Source organism: Haemaphysalis longicornis, unplaced genomic scaffold, assembly GCF_048455015.1.
Source record: "Haemaphysalis longicornis isolate Haplotype H1 unplaced genomic scaffold, Haemaphysalis longicornis Haplotype H1 scaffold_10, whole genome shotgun sequence".
NCBI classification, from domain to species: domain Eukaryota; kingdom Metazoa; phylum Arthropoda; class Arachnida; order Ixodida; family Ixodidae; genus Haemaphysalis; species Haemaphysalis longicornis.
Genome location: NW_027526204.1, coordinates 113,171,472 through 113,192,540, shown reverse-complemented (window position 1 = coordinate 113,192,540; position 21,069 = coordinate 113,171,472). Strand labels below are relative to the sequence as shown.

At 45.1% G+C, this 21,069-nt stretch overlaps 1 protein-coding gene across 1 annotated transcript; it reads left to right on the top strand.

Moving 5' to 3' along the window:
• Window positions 1–1,580: 1,580 nt before the first annotated feature.
• LOC144160034 (calcium-activated chloride channel regulator 2-like) lies at window positions 1,581–5,901 on the top strand. Its single transcript, XM_077691653.1, has 2 exons — window positions 1,581–1,745; window positions 5,539–5,901. The coding sequence occupies exons 1-2, from the start codon at window positions 1,590–1,592 to the stop codon at window positions 5,899–5,901; spliced, it is 519 nt and encodes a 172-aa protein (XP_077547779.1). The 5' UTR covers window positions 1,581–1,589.
• Window positions 5,902–21,069: the final 15,168 nt, after the last annotated feature.

Sequence of the window (21,069 nt, the reverse complement as noted above, 5' to 3'; positions counted from 1 at the left end):
GCCGCGGACGCCGACGCACGGGTGACATCATGAGTTATGCAAATGCTCTGCATTTAAAACATCGAAATACTTCCACAACAAACCGCTGGCTAGGCCTCAGCGAACGCCATCGAGTAGGCAGGCGAGCGGGGCGAGTCGCGGCGGCCGGGGTCACGGGACCCGATCGCCTCCAGATTTCGCCGGCACTACGACTTCGGAGTCAGAGCAGTCGGAGGCGCTCGGAGTGGCGGACAACGCTCTGAGACAACCAACCGAACATACGTCGAGCGCTCGATTTCGACCACCCGAATACAGAATTAGTTTGAACATTACGTTAATGTTTGAAGTGTCACATTACTTTGTCTTTGTAACTTAGATGTTATACTTATGATTTCTTACTTCACCTGACAGTTTTACTGTGAGCGTTTTAATAACGTTTATTTTATAATGTTTCTTTAACGCTATGCCTTCAACACTGTAGTAATGTTGCAATAAAGGTTGTTTCTGTCCCTCAACCTTATTATAATGTTTATATATTCGCATAACTTTATTGTCGAGTCCTGAGCGTTGTAATAACGTTAGTACTTCTAAAGATGGTTTTAAGTTGTTTCTGGAACGTTAAGTAAATGTTGGCAACAAGACGTTAACATACAAGTTTCTTTTCAAAGTAAAAATAACGTTTCTAACATGCCAATAACAGTTAAGTGAGGGGCAATAACAGTTATGACGTGAGGGGTGGCGGTGTTGAGGAGGAGCCCCGAGTGGCGCCAAGTAAAGTGGCTTTACCGGAATGAAAACCGGGGGGTTAGACATATACGGCGTAGCAATAAAATGTCCCCTTTTGACGACCGACAATTTGAACCGTGTGAACGCCATAATAGCAACAACTACCTGTTAAAGAATAATTGCGATTTTAAAGGCCCATATTCCTTTTATTTTCTACATGAAGTGGAAACATGACATTTATAAACACCACTCGATATTATTAGCGTCACTGCAATGTGTGAATACTGAGCACTCAATAATCTTACTAATTTCGAAAATCACATCTTCGCATCAACCTTTGTTATAATGTATAGCTTGACTAGTCGTACACACAGCAATAAGGTAACCGGCAGCATTGCATTGCTATATAATTAGTAAGACAGTACAAAATATTTTTAATAAATAACTTTTTAGTAGTAGTGATTATTCAAACATGACAAAAGCAATAGCTGGCCTTCCATAGCTTTATTAGAGACTGTTGATTTTCTGCTCACACTCAAAATACATTTTGTTTACGTTCGAATATCGCAGTGAAAACGAGCCCTTCTTTCTTCAAAACAGGAGTAACCGATGGATATATGAACTAATAAATTCAATTGATCGCGTTGTAATCGCCACCCCAGCTAAATAAACCGTTAATCAGCGTGTAAATATACCTGCATGTTAAGCATAATTTTTAAGCGGCAAATCAACAGTAATAAAAATTATGCACTAAATGCGCTTTTAACATTGTACGAAATGCACTTTTATTTCGGTTTCCCACTTTTCCAATTTCCTCCGCATGGTAACGTCACCACGCCCTCCAGCAGCTCACGTCCTCCTGGTGTCCCTCCTGCTGGAGTGCAATGGGAAGGATGCTGGTCGTCGCAAGTGCGCTGCTGTGTTTCCTGAGCAGTGCTTCATCTATAGAAATCGACCGTGCAGACGGCGGCTACGAAGACATCCAAGTCGCCATTAGCAAGGACATTCCGTACAACGAGTCTGTCATTGAAAACATCAAGGTGAGCGCAGGACACGCATTCTGCGTGGAACTCGAGTGGCGAAGAGACTACATTTTGAGCTTTTCCCTGACGTGATGCCGGGTGGCTCTTGTAACATCGAGCGTTAGACCCCATGTCGGCGCGGACAGAGGGGGGCGCGGTGGTTGTGCGCTTGAGCCTCTTCCGAAAATTTTCCCATGCAGCACGTAAGCGAGGCTTATATATAGTGTTTCCTTTGGCAAAATTCCTCCCTTCCGATAACCTTCTTTCCGATAACTCCTCCCCCTCGGAAAAAAGATTTCTGGCTACGGCTCTGGCGCGTTGGGAAATAGGGTCGTCCTTGCTCACGAATCAATAATGATTCTGCAACGCACCATGCATCTTTTAATTCAAATATGCAAAGAAGCGTCAAAACGTGATGATGAAGAAAGTTTATTATAGAGCAAAGGGGTAAGGGAAGGGTGTATGGAAAACCTCCTATGTCCAGAGGCCCGCGAAAGCACACAGCTGTCACCGACCAGCGGTCGTTGACTGCGACCGGCATAGCTTTATCTTCGACCAGCATACCTTCATCTCCATGGTCATAGCTGGTGTGACACGCAAACAAGAAGTACAAAGCGGAATAAGGGAGAGGGAATTATAGATGAACTACCCAAAAGGCAGATGAAACGTAGGAGTCTGCAACTGAGGCTGTAAAGATTTAAATGTTTACCCAGTATACTGGGAGAAAGAACATGCAATAGAGCAGTACACGCGTCATGTCTTTCTGGTGCATCCCTCCCCTGGTATGTCATCGGTCTTTGTATGGTGCAGCATATTAAATATTCTTCCAAACACAGCGCTGTAAATGTGGTCAGTGCATTCGTATAACATAAGTGTATTCGGAGGCTGTGTGGTAGTTCATAGAGCAGATTCGTGCCACTTTTACTGCATACCGCAGTTTACAATACCTCCCAGAATTACACGAGAAATGGTAAAGCCATTGCAACTGTCAATCAACAGGTGTAACTTCAAATAGGCAGAAAGGCAGAGATTCTGAGTCATCACGAAAATGTTCATACCTGCAATGCAGTGCGGATCAGAACTGACACATTTAGTCATTCACGCTTACCACATTGTTCGTTACAACCCCTGCGTTCTTTTTAACGTACTCTGAAGGTACACAATTACTGTTTTATTGGCCAGTTAGCAAGCAGCGTTGTCTCAATTCTGTCTTTGTTTCGCCTGCTACAATGCTTTTGGGCACAGTTGGATTTCCCCTCGCCCCATCTTGATGTGGGCTGAAGACGAAATACTTAGCTTCTTTAGGGAGCTTGAGCCGAGAGGACGATCTCGACTCTCTACGATGACGGACAACCGATGCTTGAAGCAGGTGAGGGACGAGGACTCATTTTCTTTCTGGGTATCAGATTTATTTACACTATTTACATGACTCCAAATATTTATATCCGGGCAGAATGACGGTTTTCCACTCTTTCCGCGGCATCCTGTTCAGCCGAGATCGATACTTAGCTACATCCATCTCGACCGACCCTTGACCGAACCCGAAAATCTGGTTTTGACCCCAAAAATCACGCCTCCAAAGGGGGCGTTCAAGAAACCCTTTTCGAAATGATGCACATTTAACCACTGATTGGCCGCAAAAAACAACCAATCCTAAACACGTCCACACACGTGGTCACGTCACCCAACACTCTCTCTTATGAAACTCACAGTACAGTCGCGCTCACTATGACCTACACCGCTCATTAGTATCCACAGCTTTCTGGCACCCGGGGTTGAAGACCAAGTGCGCATTAGGAGAACGACGTCCTAATGAATCAAGCCTTATCCTAACGTATATGCCCATAGTCATTGTTTTGACGATATAATCGTCTGAATACTAATGAGCGGTGTAGGTCATAGTGAGCGCGACTGTACGTTTCCCACACACATTTTATCAGAACCAAGAAGCCAAAACAAAACAGCCGCCACCGAAAGTCACTGACCGTGCTGAGAGGTCGACCCATTACCTTCAGTGGGCGGCACCTGCACAAGGCGCAAAAGCGGAATTCCAAGAGCCATCTTCGCATGGCTTGGATTTTGCTCTGTCCTCGCTTCGCTACTTCGCCTTTGTCATTATGCGCGCGGGTACAAAGAGAGCGTCAAACGCTAACGCTTATGTTCCCTACATACAACGAGTCATTAGATCCAACGAGTCAGGAGATCTACTTGGTCACGTGATGCCCGAGTCAGAAGATCCAACAAGTCAAGAGATCCACCTGAGTCACTAGATCCAACGCGTCAATAGATCCAGAGTCAGTACATGTACCCGAGTCCCTGCACCCACCGTGTCACTATGCCAACTGCCGTTTCCTCTGGGTGGAGCGTTAGATACGATAAAGAAAAAAACAAAAAACCCGGTTGTTTGTATCATCGCAGAAAAAGCAGGGCACAAAATGCAACCTTCGTGCCAAGGTTGAACGCAATCAAGTCAGAAAATCAGAGCACGAACATATTGAAGGTGGGCGGCAAGCGAATATACTTATCGCTTATTCCCAGTGTGACTTAGGCCAAACTTTATGGGGCATTAAACTAAATTTCTATTTATCACACTCGAGGGTTCATTCATAATAAAGGTTGAGCAGACAACTTCTACAGCGGCGGCCGACCACACAGGGTGAATGGTGGATGCACGCTCGCGTAGCAGCCCTTCAATCTACGCGACAATTTGCGAACGCTACACTGCGATTGCGAAACAGCACGGATGACAAAGTATTTAGATAATATTACCTAGAACACTGTTGCAGCGTAAAACCTAATCGAACTACCCGGTCGAGGCACTTCGAAATGCACAGTGGCGAACATCACAAGGGGACACGAAGTCTAACGCAGGCATGGTTGAAGCTCTTTTAAATTCGTTAAAATATACAGGTCTAAGCATGTTGTTGAATCACAGTGCATCCGTCCCAGAAGGCGAAATCCAACGCGCGATTGAAACACTTTCCGCTTCACGCAAGTGCGTAAATAGAGCGCACGTTTCGGTATTTACTGCCAGCCGGGCCAAGAGCGGGGATTGTATACACCGGCGGAAGAGCCCCGCAACCCTTCGCCGTTTTCTCTCGCACTCCGCCTTTTCTCCCTTTCGTGGACTATTCATCGCCGAAACCCGAATACGCCTCCGGGGGTACTGTAAACAAACAGCACTTACGCCTGCGTCGTAAAATCCTCAAAAGCTACGCCGCGCGCTTTTGCGACACACGAAGAGACGGCATCCTCTTGCTCCTTGACCGCTGTCACCTTGACGAATGACCGAATCCCCCTCCTAACGTCAGGAAGCCATAATACCCGCGTGCGCGTTGTCCGAGAGAAAACAAAGCGCTGAAACTGTTTTTACTACTGTGCACCCAGTTTCCTTTCGCCGAGACCGCCCGGTTTCGGTGAAAGGCACACGGGCTAAGCGCCCCCACCCTCCCCATTCTGGCGCACAAAACGGTAGAACACAAAGCGTGCTTTCGGCAGCCCCGACTTCGCATCTCAGCGGCCGCATGCCAACGAAAGGAATGTGGCAGCTTCAAGCAAAGGCAACGCCGATGCACAAATTGTGGGCGGTTTTCATTAAGTTAGGTGCGCGTACTTAGCAGGTACATATAAAGGTGGAAAAGTGCTCTGACGGTAGGTATAAGAATACAAGCCCTGTGTCCACTCTTCGAGCTGTCTCACCTTGACATGTGCCTACTCCTCCTAGTTAAAACTCTCCTGCTTTCAGGTAGTGCACCATAAAGTAGAATGCGGTATTATTGATCTCCACCTTTCGAATGTTTCCACATCGCAGGCACTTTTCCGGTACTCATCTGAGTTCCTTCACGAAGCCACCAATGGACGAGTATATTTCAAGAAAGTGATCATCGAGATACCCCACACGTGGCCCAAGAGGGCCGGCGCCCAGGTAGTCTATGAGAGTACCTTCCAAAAGTGTGACGTACGCATCGATATGCCGACCCCAGGCCACGGCGACAAGCCTTTCACAGCAGGCCAGGACAAAAGCTGTGGCAAGTCCAGTGGTTTTATCCAGCTTACACCAGGATTCCTGGGCCAAAATACACAAAACGTGACGGCGGGGACAAAGCGGAACCTAGGCAAGTTTGAATTTCTCGCTGTTTCTGAGTTGTTGGTTTCTGTTCTAATCCAATCCTAAACCACGGTATTCTGTCATTATTTAGTCTGCGAAAGGAAGGCTTTTTCTTAAGAGTGCTTGTGATTTGTTTGAGAGTTTCGATTGTCAATTTTCGCGGCCCTCTTCGTTTGCAAAACTGTTGCATGGGGCATTGTACGATCTTGGCAAGCAAGCGCAATCGTGTTATTTTTTTCTTGGGGCCTTACCTCCTCCTCCCCCCTCCCGGTTACAGTGAGTAGGAGCCCCAACCAGTCGCCATTTTTATGCTTAACCTTATGTAGCCAACGCTTTAGTCGTAACGACGCGACTAGCCAACGGCAAACACATTACCAACCAGCGGATACCAGCTGAGGACGTAAGATCCCAAGCAAAACGTTGGGCTTCGCGTCCGCCGCATACCCGGCAGATTCTGCGGTTTTCTGGGCGTATTTTCCGTCTTGTCTCCTTTACCCGAACTCAGTAACTTCGCCACTCACCCTTGCCAGGAGGATGCTTAACGGTCGGCAGGCTTAAAGGCAGATACAACCCATTTTTGTGGGGTGCATCTCGCCTAGTTCATAGGAAATCGAGCGTTTTATATGCTTGAGTAACGGCAAAGAATTTCTAAATAAACAGGCGGAAACAATTTAAATTTTTCAGTAAAATTTTTGAAGTCTGAAAGGTGGCGACACCTAGTGTCTAAACGTGGCACCAGCTTACGTGTCCCACGGCCTCCGCGATCGGCGTCCGGCGGCGCGCCGTTGCTCCGGCCGTCCCAATCGCCCGGAGAGAGCGTAAGTTGAAAAGGGGGCGTGGCCGCGTATGCGGCCGCACCGCGGCGGGCGCAGCCGATGGTTGGAACGAAAGCCATGTATGCTGGAACGCTCATCGAAATGGCTTTTCGTCAACTTTCGCGCTTCCTGTCACAATAAAAAGAAAGCATAGCTGATTTTATGGGTGCAAAGCGGCTCATAGAACCTGAAAATGCATTTATTTTAGCTGCGATTGCAGCAATGCGACTTATTTAACATGGGCTGTGCCGCTTTATGCCCTCGACGCACGGACAATATCCGCTACTACCGATGGGAAATTTCTGGCACCGAAATAACGTTCGGTTCGCTAAAATGTCATTATTTTGTCGGGTATTTCTTATCCCGGCTTATGTATTTTATATAGTCTGCATGGATAATGCAGTTCAGTAGAGCGTGGGGCGCGATCGCGTCGTACCCACGACAGATGGCTGTGCTCTTATCTAGCCTTCGAATTAATGCCTGTTTGGCAGAAAAGCACCCGTCTTATTTTTAGAATTAACGCGTTTAAGGAGATTACGTTGAGCGATAGCCTCAAGGATATGCGGCAATCTGCTCTACACATGCGCGTTAAGCAAGTAATATGGTTTCAATTTCAGTCGCAACAAATTTAAAAAACTTAGTCGGTGCACTCTGATTTCATTGTATTCTTAAACGTATTTCAGTGGCCACAGGCAAGCCCATTTTTCCTATTTTGGAATGAATACCCGGCACATTTAAATTTTCAATTACTGATTTCAAAGCACGTCTATGTGCTAAGCAATGATGACAGCTTTCATGTTTGTTTTGGACATTAGCCACTTATGTACACACTAAAAGTTGGAAACCAAATGTGTACTGCACACTCGTTCAAGAGCTGCATAGTTTATTAAACAGTTATTTACAAACTATATTGCACTTACATTCACAAATCTACACTTTCAAGGCATCTGCATGTCTTCAAAAACGGAACAGTTCACACACGAAGCACTTTGCGATGCAGGGGCTTGGGCAGCAGTTTTTTGCGGTACGCGGCTTTGTCCGTGACAGTTGCACCAACATTGGCAAGCAGTGGCTGAAAAAAAAGTGTAAAAGTCAAACGATGGTTTATGCCGAGATTTCGGTAAAAAAAAAAAAACATATTTTGCACCAACGCCAGTTGCATTGAATCCTTTAATTAAAGTCGGATGCGGCGCTTCAATGAATGCTATTCGGGATATTCGAAAGCTATTCGAAGCTTTTTCTCAGCCCATCGCTGTCGTTTTTCTCGATCACATAAATCTAGATCACGCTCCAGCCTGCGAGCAACGAGTGCTCGCAGGCTGGAGCGCCGAAAACTTCACAATATTTTGCACGCCATTTCAGCAGTGTAATATTCAGGCCAGCCTTTACAGCTGCTTACATGCGCGGGTTCTTCAAATGACTTACAACGCGCCGTAAATAGCTGCATGCCGCAAACAACGAATATAAATATCTTGTCGTAAATAAAAAAAAAGCATGGGCAAAATCATATAATCAATAGGCTGCATAACACGTGTTCCGTGAACGAGGCTTCAAACACGAAATATACAAAAATTAAATTTCTAAAAATAACTGCCGAAAATCAAACACGGCACCTGTATAAAAATGCAATCACTGCGCTTGATTGTTGTCCATAACCCACCCTACGCGGAAATAAAAATATAACGGCTGTTCCAGCAGGCAGGCACCCGATAATTCGCTCGCCGAAAAGTTCTCGTCCCCAAATGTCCCCGCACCGAAATGTCATGCACTGATCACAGCGCAACAATCACAGCGCGATTACCTTTTCACGGCACAGTGACATACCTGGGTTTCAGTGCTGTTCCTCGAAGCTCCTAGACAAGCGGACTTCATGACCTGGTCGTTCGGTTGGTCAGCTTAACAAAAATAAAGCTGCAACACAGTTCTGCCTGATCCCGGCAGCGAAGAAACGCAGCAACAAAGGCTCCGCAAAGCCGTCCAGGGGAGCCGGTGCAAGCTTCCCAACCATCGGCTAACACCGCCATCTCGCGGCGCGTTCAGGCGTTAGCCGCATTACATGTTTTTGCTGGGGGACGCGCCGAATGGGACGGCCGGAGCAACGGCGCGCCGCCGGCAGCCGATCGCGGAGGCCGTGCGTGTCCAAACAACTCCGTCGATTTCAACGTGTGATTCAAAAACCGCATGAAGGAATACAAAAGGTTGCACATTATCATTGTTTTAGCCGGGTAGAAGTTTTTAAATACCTCTTTTAATATCATGCGCAGTAAGAAGTATGTTGCAGTACGTCTCTCTGTCATGGTTGCCAGCATTCCTTTCCATGGGACACGTATGGCGGGGAAATCTAAAAATTACGATTTCAAAAGTTCCAGGGCGCTATCAGGAAAACCTTTTCGGGTTAAGGGTTTTTAAGTGATGCCCTTTCATGTAGGATAAAGCAAATATATTCGACCACATCGGTTGTCTTTCGCTTTAACTTCAAGCCTGGCGTGTGTATAACAACGTGAAACTCCTTGTGCGTCTAGCTTCGTGTGCCCGTTTACGACATTGGACTTTAAACCGAATGATTACGCCTAACATCCGGTGTGCACCCTAGAAAGACGTTTTTTCCGCCTTGGTATGAAGGCGTTATTTCCGGGCGCCGCTATGGGTCACGCTGGAATCACGGAATGCTGGCAGAATAACGCTTTCGCATGCATGTTGAAAATGTGGTACAGCTAAATTGCTCGGCTGTATGGGCGCGCAGTTTAAGGTCTACCTGCTATTTCAAGGTTTTTTTTTTTTTTCATGCATGCTCGTTCATTCGTTTTTTACCATGTTTTCACGTCTGCAAAAGTTAGCAGTGCGAATACATTCCAGTTCGACAGCAATTTTGAGATAACTGCAAAACAAAACTATCTCAGCCAGCAGTTGTATCATAAGTCACAACGTGCCCCCGGCCCGCGTCATTGGTAATGCCACACGGAAATGTTCCCATACACGGCCAATATTCCTTTTACAAAGTGGTCCTGTAGTTAACCCTCCGCATTTTCCTAGTTAGCCTTCCTGCCTGTCCCGCTAATGAATCGTGCCTGCTATCAGCTTTCGCCGCAGGATTTTGTCCCTGAGTTGATATCCTTCGAGTGCAAGAGGGAAGACACTGGCCGTGACACATGGCAGCAGTCCCTGAAAATCATCACAAATTGAATTTCGCTTTGGCGGCGCTCTTTTGTGGATTGAAGTGTTGTGCAAATGAAGCAAAGACTGCTTCCAGTATTGTTTTTATCGCAATACATCCTTGCAGCTTTCCTTCTTTTTCGGTGCCGTGTCTAACCGCAATATTTCACAGAGGTAGGCTCATGCCGATTGGCTGACTATACAAAAATCAATAAGAATGCCAAAATCGTCGCTCCTTGACACAGATGCCTGTTAGGTGAAGCAACCATATTATTATTCCCGTAAAGAAAACGGCCTCTTGAGTGAGCCTGAGCATGTGGGAGGGAATTACACCGGAATAATACCGTTGTCCCAGAGGTTTGAGTCCCTTTGGGCAGCGTTCGCGCATTGCTCGGTGTCAGTTGTGTAGTTTTGACAAAAGCTTACAAATAAAAAGGTTTTCGGAGACATTTCTTTCCAGACAAATTGAGGATGGCTCAATGAAATATTAAACAATCCCAAAATAATTTGCGCTGCATAAAACCACGAAGACGTATTTTTCTTGCTAATTATTTCTTAATTTTCCGCACTGCTTGCAAGAACCTGTTTCACTTAAGTAAAATACATTGTTGGGCAAATTGGTGCACACTTGTTCTGACAATGAGCACGACGGAAAGGTGGCGATAGGATAAGCACGACTGGAGTGCTTGTCCCATCGTGTGGCTTCTGTGTCGTTGTGTTTATCGCGCTCGGATTGTCGGAAGATCTAACGCGCATGACTTCAAGCAATAATTTCATTTCATTGTTTACTGGCAAGCAGATGGTGTGTTACTAGTACGAGGTAACAATTTAGAGCGAAATGTTTCCAGCTGACCCCTATGGTTGCTCTTTGCCATGCAAGCTCAAAACCCTTATCCATGAGGCCATCGGAGGCTGCGTTGTCTTCTCATGTTTGGTCCTCGCGAGGACGTACCCTCGTAGTCATTCCATGCACCTGCAAACGTGTAGGTTATATTTACACACTGTTCAAAAGCGTCCAAGTATAGAATTCGGTAATTTAGGTGTTCTAAAAGGCACTATTAAAATGTAACTACATTGGAAAGAACTGTGTCGCACTCAAACTATGCCGTTCGCTACGCTGTTGAAACACTGGGGATCAGGATTAGGCGTTGTGCCGGTTGCAAAAATGCCCATTTCAACTTCAGCTTCGAGACGTAACATAGGTGCACTCGTGAGGCTTTTAACTTGTATTGCTACGGAGAAAGCACCCGCCGCTTTGCTAGCCTTGCGTCACTTGCTTCTCGTTTGAACTGAGCCAATCAGAGCTCCCTTGAAGTTGATTTGTAGCGCACATGAAATGGACAAAACTGAATATTCCGCCGCAGAAGACATGAAATAAAATGGCCGGCCGAAGAACGTGACGAACTTATTCCCTTTTTAGCTAGTTAATCCTCAAAGGCCTACCACTGGAAACTTGAGCCTATACACGAATTCAGCGTTACATTGTTTTAGGCCATACATTTTTGTTCACAAAGAACAAAGCGTTGGTAGGTGGAGCTAAGCGCAGTATTGCTACTGACTTTCTAATGCATCTTTCAGCTTATGTCTTCGTGCACGAATGGGCGCACATGCGGTACGGCGTGTTTGACGAATACGGACGCTTAAACGACCGCATGTATCCCCTCATGTATTGTTCCGGCAGAAAGGTGAGTAAAAGCGGTAAGCCGTCTACTTTGTCTGGATACAAAACGAATGCACCAGACGAGCAAACTCAGGCTGACGTTGACACTGCCACGTTTTTTAACTATCGGTGTCAGCCTTTACTCCACGCGGGTGGTAAAATGGGAAGGGAGGAGTGATGGTTTGTAGCTTGAGATGTTGGGTGGTTGAATAACTTTGGGTCTTGATAAAATGACCACTGCAAACTAGGAAGTTCCGCTTCAGCTCTCAAGCTCCCATGCTGTCACTCAAGAAATCCAAAGGTACAAATCTCGCGGCTGCAGAAAGTGAACACTGCCGTGACGTTTCCACGGCCACGCGGTAAACGATCTCGTACGTAAGTGCCTTTCTCTTCAAAGCACACGTATCGAGGTATCCCACCGTTAAGGCTGGCATGGAAACCGTAGTAATTGAAACCAGTGAACATAATTTAAGGTGGTAGAAATGAATGCTACTAATAATAGTTTTATTCCGACTAAGATAACGCACAGCCCGACGCAGACCGCTGGAAAAGGCGGTCATGTCAGTTTAGCCTGTTCCGAAACTTAGAAGCGTCCAGGAAGTTTACGTAGCCGTTAGTGCATTTAAGAAAAAATGAATTATAACATTAGTAGTTTTATTCGTACTCAGATCAGGTGTTTACGTAGCCGTTAGGGCATTTAAGAAAAAATGAATTATAATATTAGTAGTTTTATTCGTACTCAGATTAGGTGGAGCCAAGCTTAGATTGCTGCAAAAATCGCTCATGTCATTGTAGCCCATACCCAACTTTAGAAGCGTCCAAAAAGTTTACGTCACCGTTACTGCAGCTAAGATCCCAACACATCGGTCTAGACTTCGTTTCACCGCACACGTCCGCTCACAACACCACTAAAACATTCGAAGCACCGAAGGAAACACGACAAAGACAACGTAAGGCTGCGTAGTCCAATGCGCCGGCTCATTCCACTACCGAGGGTAGCGCCGAGTGGTGGCGCCACCCGTCGAGCTGCCCGGTCCCCATAGCAAGCGACTGACAGATTATAGCAGGCAGAGAACCTGTCCCGGTATGGCGCCCGGTACACGGTCGGTGAACCTGCGCATGCAGCAAGCCGGTCTCTCCCGCTCTGCGCACGCGCAGTGGCATAGGGCGGCTACCGGTTACCGTATAGAAACGGGTTCCCCGCTTTGCGATAACTATTGCAGCCGTTCCTTCTTCTAGCCCGTCTGCTAGCACGGGAAAGGTGGGAAGAATCAAATCCCTCCAAACGCCACATGCCACGCTTGACAGCTGGAGGTTGACGCCGACGCCGGACAGTTTTCGACTTGCGAAAAGCAAGAACGCCCATGTCTTCGAAATTTCGGCGCACGTTAAAGATCCCCTGGTGGTCAAAATTATCCGGAGCCCTCCACTACGGCCTGCCTCATAACCTGTTTAGTTTCGTCAAGTTAAGCACCATAGTCATCAGTTTTAGACATCTACAACTACTAATGCTCCCTCGTTAAAGATGCAACGCCGTTAAAACTACAGGTGCCTGAACAGCGCATCAGACAAACCACTTTCTTTTCAGTACGAGAGCATGACTTGCTTCATTGAGCGACCATGCCTGTGTGCGTACATGTGTGTGTCAGTGTGGCGGAAACACCACTCCGGAATTAGAATCACTCGGTATTCATTACACTTTTTCGCCACCCCAGAATGGAATAAAAATGAAATGCCGCCAAGGCTTGGAGGAATGAAATGAGAATGGAATTCGGCAAGTTTTGTCCGGAATGTAATGGGAATGAGATAGGCTCAGGTTTAAGTGCAGCGCACTTTATGGGCTCGCCTTGTCGCCTTAGCTCGCTAATGGTCGATGCGACTGCCGGACTAAGGCGGCGGAGTGCGATAACGGACCAAGTAGGGCCTGATGCACCGTCGTCAGGGGGTCACGCTGAGGCCTCTAAATCCACGCGGTATAAATAGCCATAGCCGTTCGAACCTCGTGAACCGCTGGCGCTTGTCATAATTTTATTTATTTATTTATTTATTTATTTATTTATTTATTTATTTATTTATTTATTTATTTATTTATTTATTTATTTATTTATTTATTTATTTATTTGTTTGTTTGTTTGTTTGTTTGTTTGTTCGTTTGTTTGTTTGTTCGTTTGTTTGTTTGTTTGCTTGTTCGTTTGTTTGTTTGTTTGTTTGTTTGTTTGTTTGTTTGTTTGTTTGTTTGTTTGTTTGTTTGTTTGTTTGTTTGTTTGTTTGTTTGTTTGTTTGTTTGTTTGTTTGTTTGTTTGTTTGTTTGTTTGTTTGTTTGTTTGGTTGGTTGTTTGTTTGTTTGTTTGTTTGTACATACTTCAGCCCCCACTTGGGGCTATGGCAGAAGTGAGCATTGAACAGAGGCAAACGATAGCAATTAAACAGAGCAACAGAGTAATACAAAAAAAAATAATCAAGACAAACCATAAAGGGCAAGTACAAATTTTTCCAGCGGAACGGAACGAGTGTCGCCAGATAATCCATTCCAGTGTTCGGCAGTTAATGGGAGAAAAACTAATGCGTTGGTTCCACTTGATATTAAGATGGTGATTTCTTCTAGTAATGGACGGCAAGGGCAAATGAGATGTATGTGTTGTCAGACATGCGATACACTGAATGAGTAAAACCGTGAAGCAATTTCATAGAATCATTGAGTCGGCGCGTGCGTATTGTGGTAAGTTCGAGAGGCTAGAGCAAAGGAAGGCGAAAAGTAGCGCTCATAGCGATTAGAAATAAATCTGGCAGCTTTATTTTAATATCCTCGATTTTATCAATTTCCACTTGCTTGTGAGGGCTCCATACGGGGCATGCATTGTCAAGCACAGGACGAATCAAAGTTTATACATTATTAATTTAGTGCTTTTTGGTGATTGTGACAGCGTTCGTCTTAATTCACCTAATTTTTTTAAAGATTTTGTCCAGATAAAGTTAATATGCTGAGACCATGATAGGTTACTCGAAAGATTAACACCAAGATATTTGTATTTTGTTACTTCTCTCTGTTATTTAGCGCAAAGAAAACTGCAGGTACATTTGAGGCAAAATCGGTGTATATAACCGGCAGCCCCTGTGTAAGCATGTACGTCTGTTTAATTTCGTGCTTTTAAAGATGGTACTCTTTCTCGGGCTATTCAAACACTATAATTTTGCTCTATCTGTCGGTCGCTCGATTCAGCCACCCAACCAAAAGCTAAAATGAATTCCTTATAGTAAGGCGTTTACATTGTCCCGAACGGCACCTGGGGCATCGCAAACCGTGAATAGTTAGCTGTGGCCTACGGAGTTTCTGATGCAAAGCTTACAACCAAGCGCTCTCGCCCAAGTCTTTTTCCCCTTTTTGATGTTCGCAGCGTCCATACATGCAAAACATTTACCATCTACGAACTTTAGAAATACGCTCCATGTTTGTCAACACTGCTCAGCAAAGAAATATTAGGCTTTTCTGAAGGAACACGCAATACATAACTGGTGTTTGCAGTTGCTCGATTTTTGATAAGAGCGAAATAAAAGAACTTTGTTGAAAACAATTTTTAAATCACGAAATTCAAACAAGGTAGGCGTCCAAGCCTCGCGCTTGTGGCCCGGGCACCAAGTCCCAAGAATCCGGATAGATGGCTTCTTGGGGCGAAAAAGGCAACAGTGATCTCAGCAAACGTGCTATGGGCGGACCAACACAGGAGCGGAGCACTGTGGGAATGAGGGGTATTAGACAAGAGAGCCAGTTCCGTGGCAGTGGCGGCACGACACTATTGCCTTTTGACGACACTTTCAGCGACACAAGCTGATGCGTGGCGAGTTTTTTAATGCGTAGCAATCTTTTCTCAGTATACACCTGTAACCAGGACCATGTAATTCCCTGCATTTTCACAGAAATGGAAATTTAGCGGAAGTAACACCTCTAATCGTTATTCAGTTAAGCCTGGATGTAACGATCCTCTATGTAACAAATTTCTGGATTTAACGAAGTTTTTCAATTCCCCATTTCCGCCCCCATTGAAGCCCACGTGCTTGCGGACTCTCTGTAAAGAAGGCGTTGCGGCGGCTAACCTTGATGTAACGAACTCGCTAAGCTGACCAGTCATTGTTTTTTAACTTTTACTGAAAAATCGGCTGGCGAAATGCACTAACTTAGCTAATTCTAGCCAGCAGCTACAAAAACATCTAGAATCGCTGAAAACAAAATTCGTTATGGGGATGATGAACGGAGCGGCCAGTGCCATTCGATGGCTAAAGCCCGTTCTACATGGGGCGAATTTCGCCTGCGAATTCGTAGTTGCGGCGCCGCCCGTGCGGCAAAACGATTTTTTTTTTTTTTAGTTTCACTGCTGCGACATATTGCCAAATGCTAAGCGGCGTTCACAAGAGTAGTTCGACTCTTCCAAACATTTGGAAATTCGCCACGGCAACGAGAAGAGATAGTTTTGGTGCACGAGCGGCGCCGCAGCTGCGAATTCGCAAGCTATATTCGCCCCATGTAGAACGGGCTTAACGTAGCACTCACTTGAGGTTTCGCTTGCGTAGCGCGGCACCACGTCGCGAGGGTAGCTACGCTTCACTTAATTGTTTTGCCGTCACTGCAAACGACTGCGTGCTCCCACGTCTGAGTGCGGTGTCGGTTCGACGCAAGGTTTGAGGCTCTAGGCCTTGCTGTTAAAGTGTAGTCACGCATCTCCACTGCTGCCTGTGGTGCTGGTTCGTCTGTGATGAGTTCTGCTGCCAGAAAACGAAACCCTTCCTCTTTTCAAGACGAGCAAGTAACTGCCATCGCTGCTCGGCACAGTATCCAACTAGCACCCTCTCAACATGTTTGAGTGCGGAAGTGAGCATCAAGTTCTCGAAAAGGCGCCCTTTTCAGCATACGTTGGATCCTTGAAACGGGTTAAGGCGCGGAAAATAGTTAAAAGGCAAAAGTGATAATTACGTTGTGGGTGGTAAGTGAGCTGGCCGCGTTGTAGCGCCGTGTAGTGCCTAAGCTCGTGCGAAAGCAGCAGGCGCAAATGCACGCAGTTTTCCACTGGGAAATAAATCCTTCAAGGGTGAGTTCACCATCACTGAAGTCTAGCATCCCGGTTTCGCTTCTGCTTTGTTCACGCAAGCCTTAACTCGAAACCTACACGTAACGAAAACTTGGATTGTAACGAAAAATTGCGAGATTTGGGTCAACTTCGTTATATCCCGGTTTAACTGCATAATAGCGTAAAGGAATAAAATTCGTCGGACAGAATTTTGCAAAAAAAAAACGGAAACAGGAGAAATGAATTTCGCTCACAAAACTGATGTGACTAAATCGACAATATGCTTCTAATACATCTTATTCCCCTGCCCCCAAACCGAAAAAGAAAAGTCCGCAAAAGGCCGGAAACATTCAAAATATGCATAAAAATAGCGAGAATGGCAAAAAAGGTCTGGATTTTTGCAAAATGCAAGTTTTGCGCAAGTAGCAAATTTCAGCGTCACATTAGCCTAAAAGGAGATACTTGGTCAAGCAGAGTTTTGAAAAAAAATGTACAAAAATATGTTCGCTAAAGTGATCTGAGTAAATCAAGAAGATGCATCTTATCCGTCTCCCCGAAAAACCAAAGGTTAAACAAAAAAACGCGCAAAAAGAATGTTGGAACTGCGTAAAAACTTAATGCAAACGGACCAACTCTGCAGTACGCCTTGCATCTCCAGAAAAAAATTTTAATTAGCGAAGTAAAGGCACTTCACCGGTACAATGATATAAATTTATATCATTAGCCAAGGGATATTTGACTGCATGGAACTCACTCTAGACAACCTGCATAAGAATACTACGCATTAGTAGACAACTATCTGAATTTCAGCTGATTTTTTTCACTTGAATGTATATTTTTTTTTTTCAGATTCGTCTCAACTCCTGCTCAGGGAACCTAGAGTTCCACCTTCGAACTTTAAACGGCAGGCCATGCAGGATCAACTGGAAGAAATGTCTCTTCGCTGAAGACTGCTTGCTCACCGTCTACTCACCTGCAGGGACACGCGTCGAGTCTTCCATTATGTTCATGCCCTACATGCGCACTGTGAGGGTTCTTCTGTGCTTTTTTATTTGAGCGATCCCCGCACACTTTGGTGCTGTAATTACGATAAGTAAATAACTATGAAGCCAGAACCCTGATGCACCAAACCCGCACAGCAAAGTTTTAAGATCAGCCAAACAAGTGTTCTGTTTACTTGCTTTCAAGACAATGTATACAAATGCATTGTCCTCTCTGGACGCGCGGTCAATTTGTTGTTGTTGAGTGTTTATTTAGGCACATGAGGACAAAATACTACAAGTTTGGTTGATTAAAAGAAGTGCTTTGCCACGGTAACAATCATGACAATGGCGCATGAATGTTCACTAGAGAGTTTTAGCGTATCGTTACCCTGTTCGCGGTGCCGTTTACCATGTTACCGGACACCAGAGCTTTCGTTTACCGCTGGGCACGTTTTAGCACACCGTTTGCTGTTTGCGTATTCCGGCCACCGTGGTGCCAGTAGCGACATCTGATGAATTAGTCTCAAAGCAAATCACTCATAATTTTGTTGCATAGATCTATTTGCTTTCATTTAAAGTAGCTTGAATATTTCACTTCTCGGGTGAAGTGTTCACAATAACTGTAGTTGTTTTGAGAATACTGTAGCCATCACCTGTAGAGCTTTAAAAAGAAAACGTGTCAGTGGCGCCATCTACAGAGTAGAGTTAGAGTCAAGGTATAATAGAATTTCCCTTGCTTCAAATATTTAGGCAAGAAATGAGTAAAATATGTTGTGGTAATTATTCAGTAACCTACACTACCTCACCCAGCACTGTTTTGGAGGTCTAAAAGCACTTGTGAGCTCAGAAACGTACCTGAACATTTTGAGGGGGGCAAGGCTTAGCACGAGTAGGGGCGGCCATTTTTCTCGCCCATCTGAGAAAAATGGTAGTTTGGCTTTCTCCTGAGCATTATGTAACTACAAAAACGTAATAAACAGCATTAAGTAAGATTACTTTTATCGGCTGTACCAAGCATAAAGCGCCGAGCGCACTGCTGTAATCAATACGCGACGCGAGGGTACACTTCGTCTGCCCAGGAAGCTCGCTGGCAACGGTAAAGCCTGTGCCGGTAAGTTGCCGTTCGTGGTAACTCATGCATGCGCAGTTGACTCACGCAAACACGGTAGACGGTAAAGTAAACACGGTAACGATATGCTAAAACTGTCTATTAAAAGAAGTGCTTCGCCCCGGTAACAATGATAATTGAATTCATAACAAAACGATAACAACGGCAGATGGCTGTTCGTTAAAAGAAGTGTTCTGCCCCGACAACAATGGCAGATGGCTGTAAACTTCGGTGAAATAGCAGTCAGAAATCCCTAGAAAAAAAAAAACCCTTTGTCTTTAATTACTCTGTGAACACAATCACCCTGACGGAAGCAACTCAATATAAGTACCTCGCTTTATGAATAACCAATAATCTCAATTTAAATAAGCACATTAATTCCGTTATTACAGCCGCGAACAAAACGCTTTTATTTCTTAGACGAGCGCTGAAACTTTCTACTCGTAACGTTCGTCTACTAGCGTACAAATCAATAGTTCGACCAGCATTGAAATATTCCGCTGTTATTTGGGATCCTTGCACCAAGACAAACATGAGCAGACTCGAAAACGTACAAAAGGAGGCTGTGCGCTACGTATTTAACAAATTTGGGCGCATTTCAGCTACCGAGCTTTTAAGATGAGGCGAGTTACCATCGTTAGCACACAGGAATCTTTTATCTCGACTGAAGTTCTCCTACCAACAAACCCAAGGGGCATTAATAAAATCGATGTTGCGGATGTGATTTCTTGTTCAGCAGGGTACGCGACCAAGAAAAGACAGCAACTAACAGTAACGTCCCATCGTGCTTCCTTCTTTCCTAGAACCATTTCCGATTAGAACAAACTTCAAAATACACACATTCTACAGTCTTTTTTTAAGTTTGTTTGAGTCTTACGTTAATTAGCAATGTATAGCGAATTTTTTGTTGTGGTTTTTATTGGTGTGTAATATTATTCGCCACAACTCTTTGTACCCGAGAAGAAACGGAACCGATTCACCTGTGCTGCATTGCACAATTTTTGGGAACCATATATTCTTTTCATGCCCTGTAGACCACCTGCTAAAATCCCTAGGAGGGACTGCAGTATTCATAAATTAAAAAAAAAAATGAATGAATACCAATTTTGTCGCAGCCATCGAATATCGGAGACCTTAGGAAAAAAAAACAAATGTAGCAGTGGCGACGCCCCGCCTTCGTTTCGGGGACATATCTGTCACGTCACAAAAACATGTCCGTGCCATTGGCAGCGGCCAACCCAAGCCACCGCCAAGAAGGACGACTGCGCGATTGTGGTGGATGCCTGAATTGTATCGCTTGTATCCTAACGTGCTGTTGAGACACTGATAACTAGGTTTTACTTCTGGCCCATGTCGCGTCTCTCTTGCCCATATTGCGTCACTGCAGCGGAAAATTTGAAAGTGCGTCAGTATTTCTTGCTCTTTTTGGGGTCAAAACAACGTCTTTCAGAATTTTGTCTTCATAGCCCTGCTAAGCGGGAGCAAAGGAAATACTTGTCGTGGTGGCAGCTACCACTTATGACAAGCAGAGGGCAGCTCAAATTGTGGGATATAAACGCGATAGCAAGAAAGATATAAAGTACAGCGTTTTAAAGCAGCAGTAAAATATTACCGTCACGTGGGTCTTTGATAGGAGTTTCCCTGGAAGCAATTACAAGTTGCCACATGTGTATGGTGGATTTCTGACAAATCAAAGCATTTGTTCTTATTTTATACTACGTGGTGATTCTGGCTGTTCACTACCTATTTTGTTATTTGAAAACTTGAACGCGGTGTGGAGCTGCAGTTTTTGTGGCTTTATTATTTTTACAGACGACCCAGTTTTGTAACGGGACCAGCGGAATTCGCAGCCATAATACAGACGCCCCTACCGCGCAAAACGCCCTCTGCAGCCAAAAGTCCACGTGGGAAGTGATCGCCGGGAACGACGACTTCATAGGGTACGTGAATGTCAGTGCGGTACTTAATTCAGCAATCCGAACTGATAGTTCAAGCGTAGTTTCACAATAGGGACGGCGATTTTTTTTTTTTTTTTTCATGCTGCTGGCGTTGCTAGGAAAATACCTGGCTGCACCATCACCAAGTGCAAAATAAGGATTTATTTGTGCTCTTTGTGGTACGGTAAAATGTAAAAAGAGGTTACCCTTCGTTTTGATAACAGGTGGGAACGGACGGCAGACAGCCGATAACACCGTAATGACGGCAGAAACGTAACGTCCCATAAGGCTTGCTGCAGCCCCACGAATGCAGAAGAAATTTCTTCCACAAATATGCTTTGGTACTTGATTTAGTTCATTCAGCAATCACGAACTCGCTCCCTGGCGAAGAAATCGATTGATTGTGGGTTTTCACGCCCGGGCGCTACAGCTGGGCTTTGAGGCCCGCAGTAGTGGAGGACTCCGGTTTACATTTGGCCAACTGGGGATCTTTGGTATGCGCCGAAGCCTCGACACAT

Bases quoted from the DNA above. Each gene is read 5' to 3' on its own strand.
- LOC144160034 (XM_077691653.1), top strand. From the start codon at position 1,590: ATGGGAAGGATGCTGGTCGTCGCAAGTGCGCTGCTGTGTTTCCTGAGC. The intron at 1,746-5,538 runs GTGAGCGCAGGA...TCCACATCGCAG, and splicing joins CTGTCATTGAAAACATCAAG to GCACTTTTCCGGTACTCATC.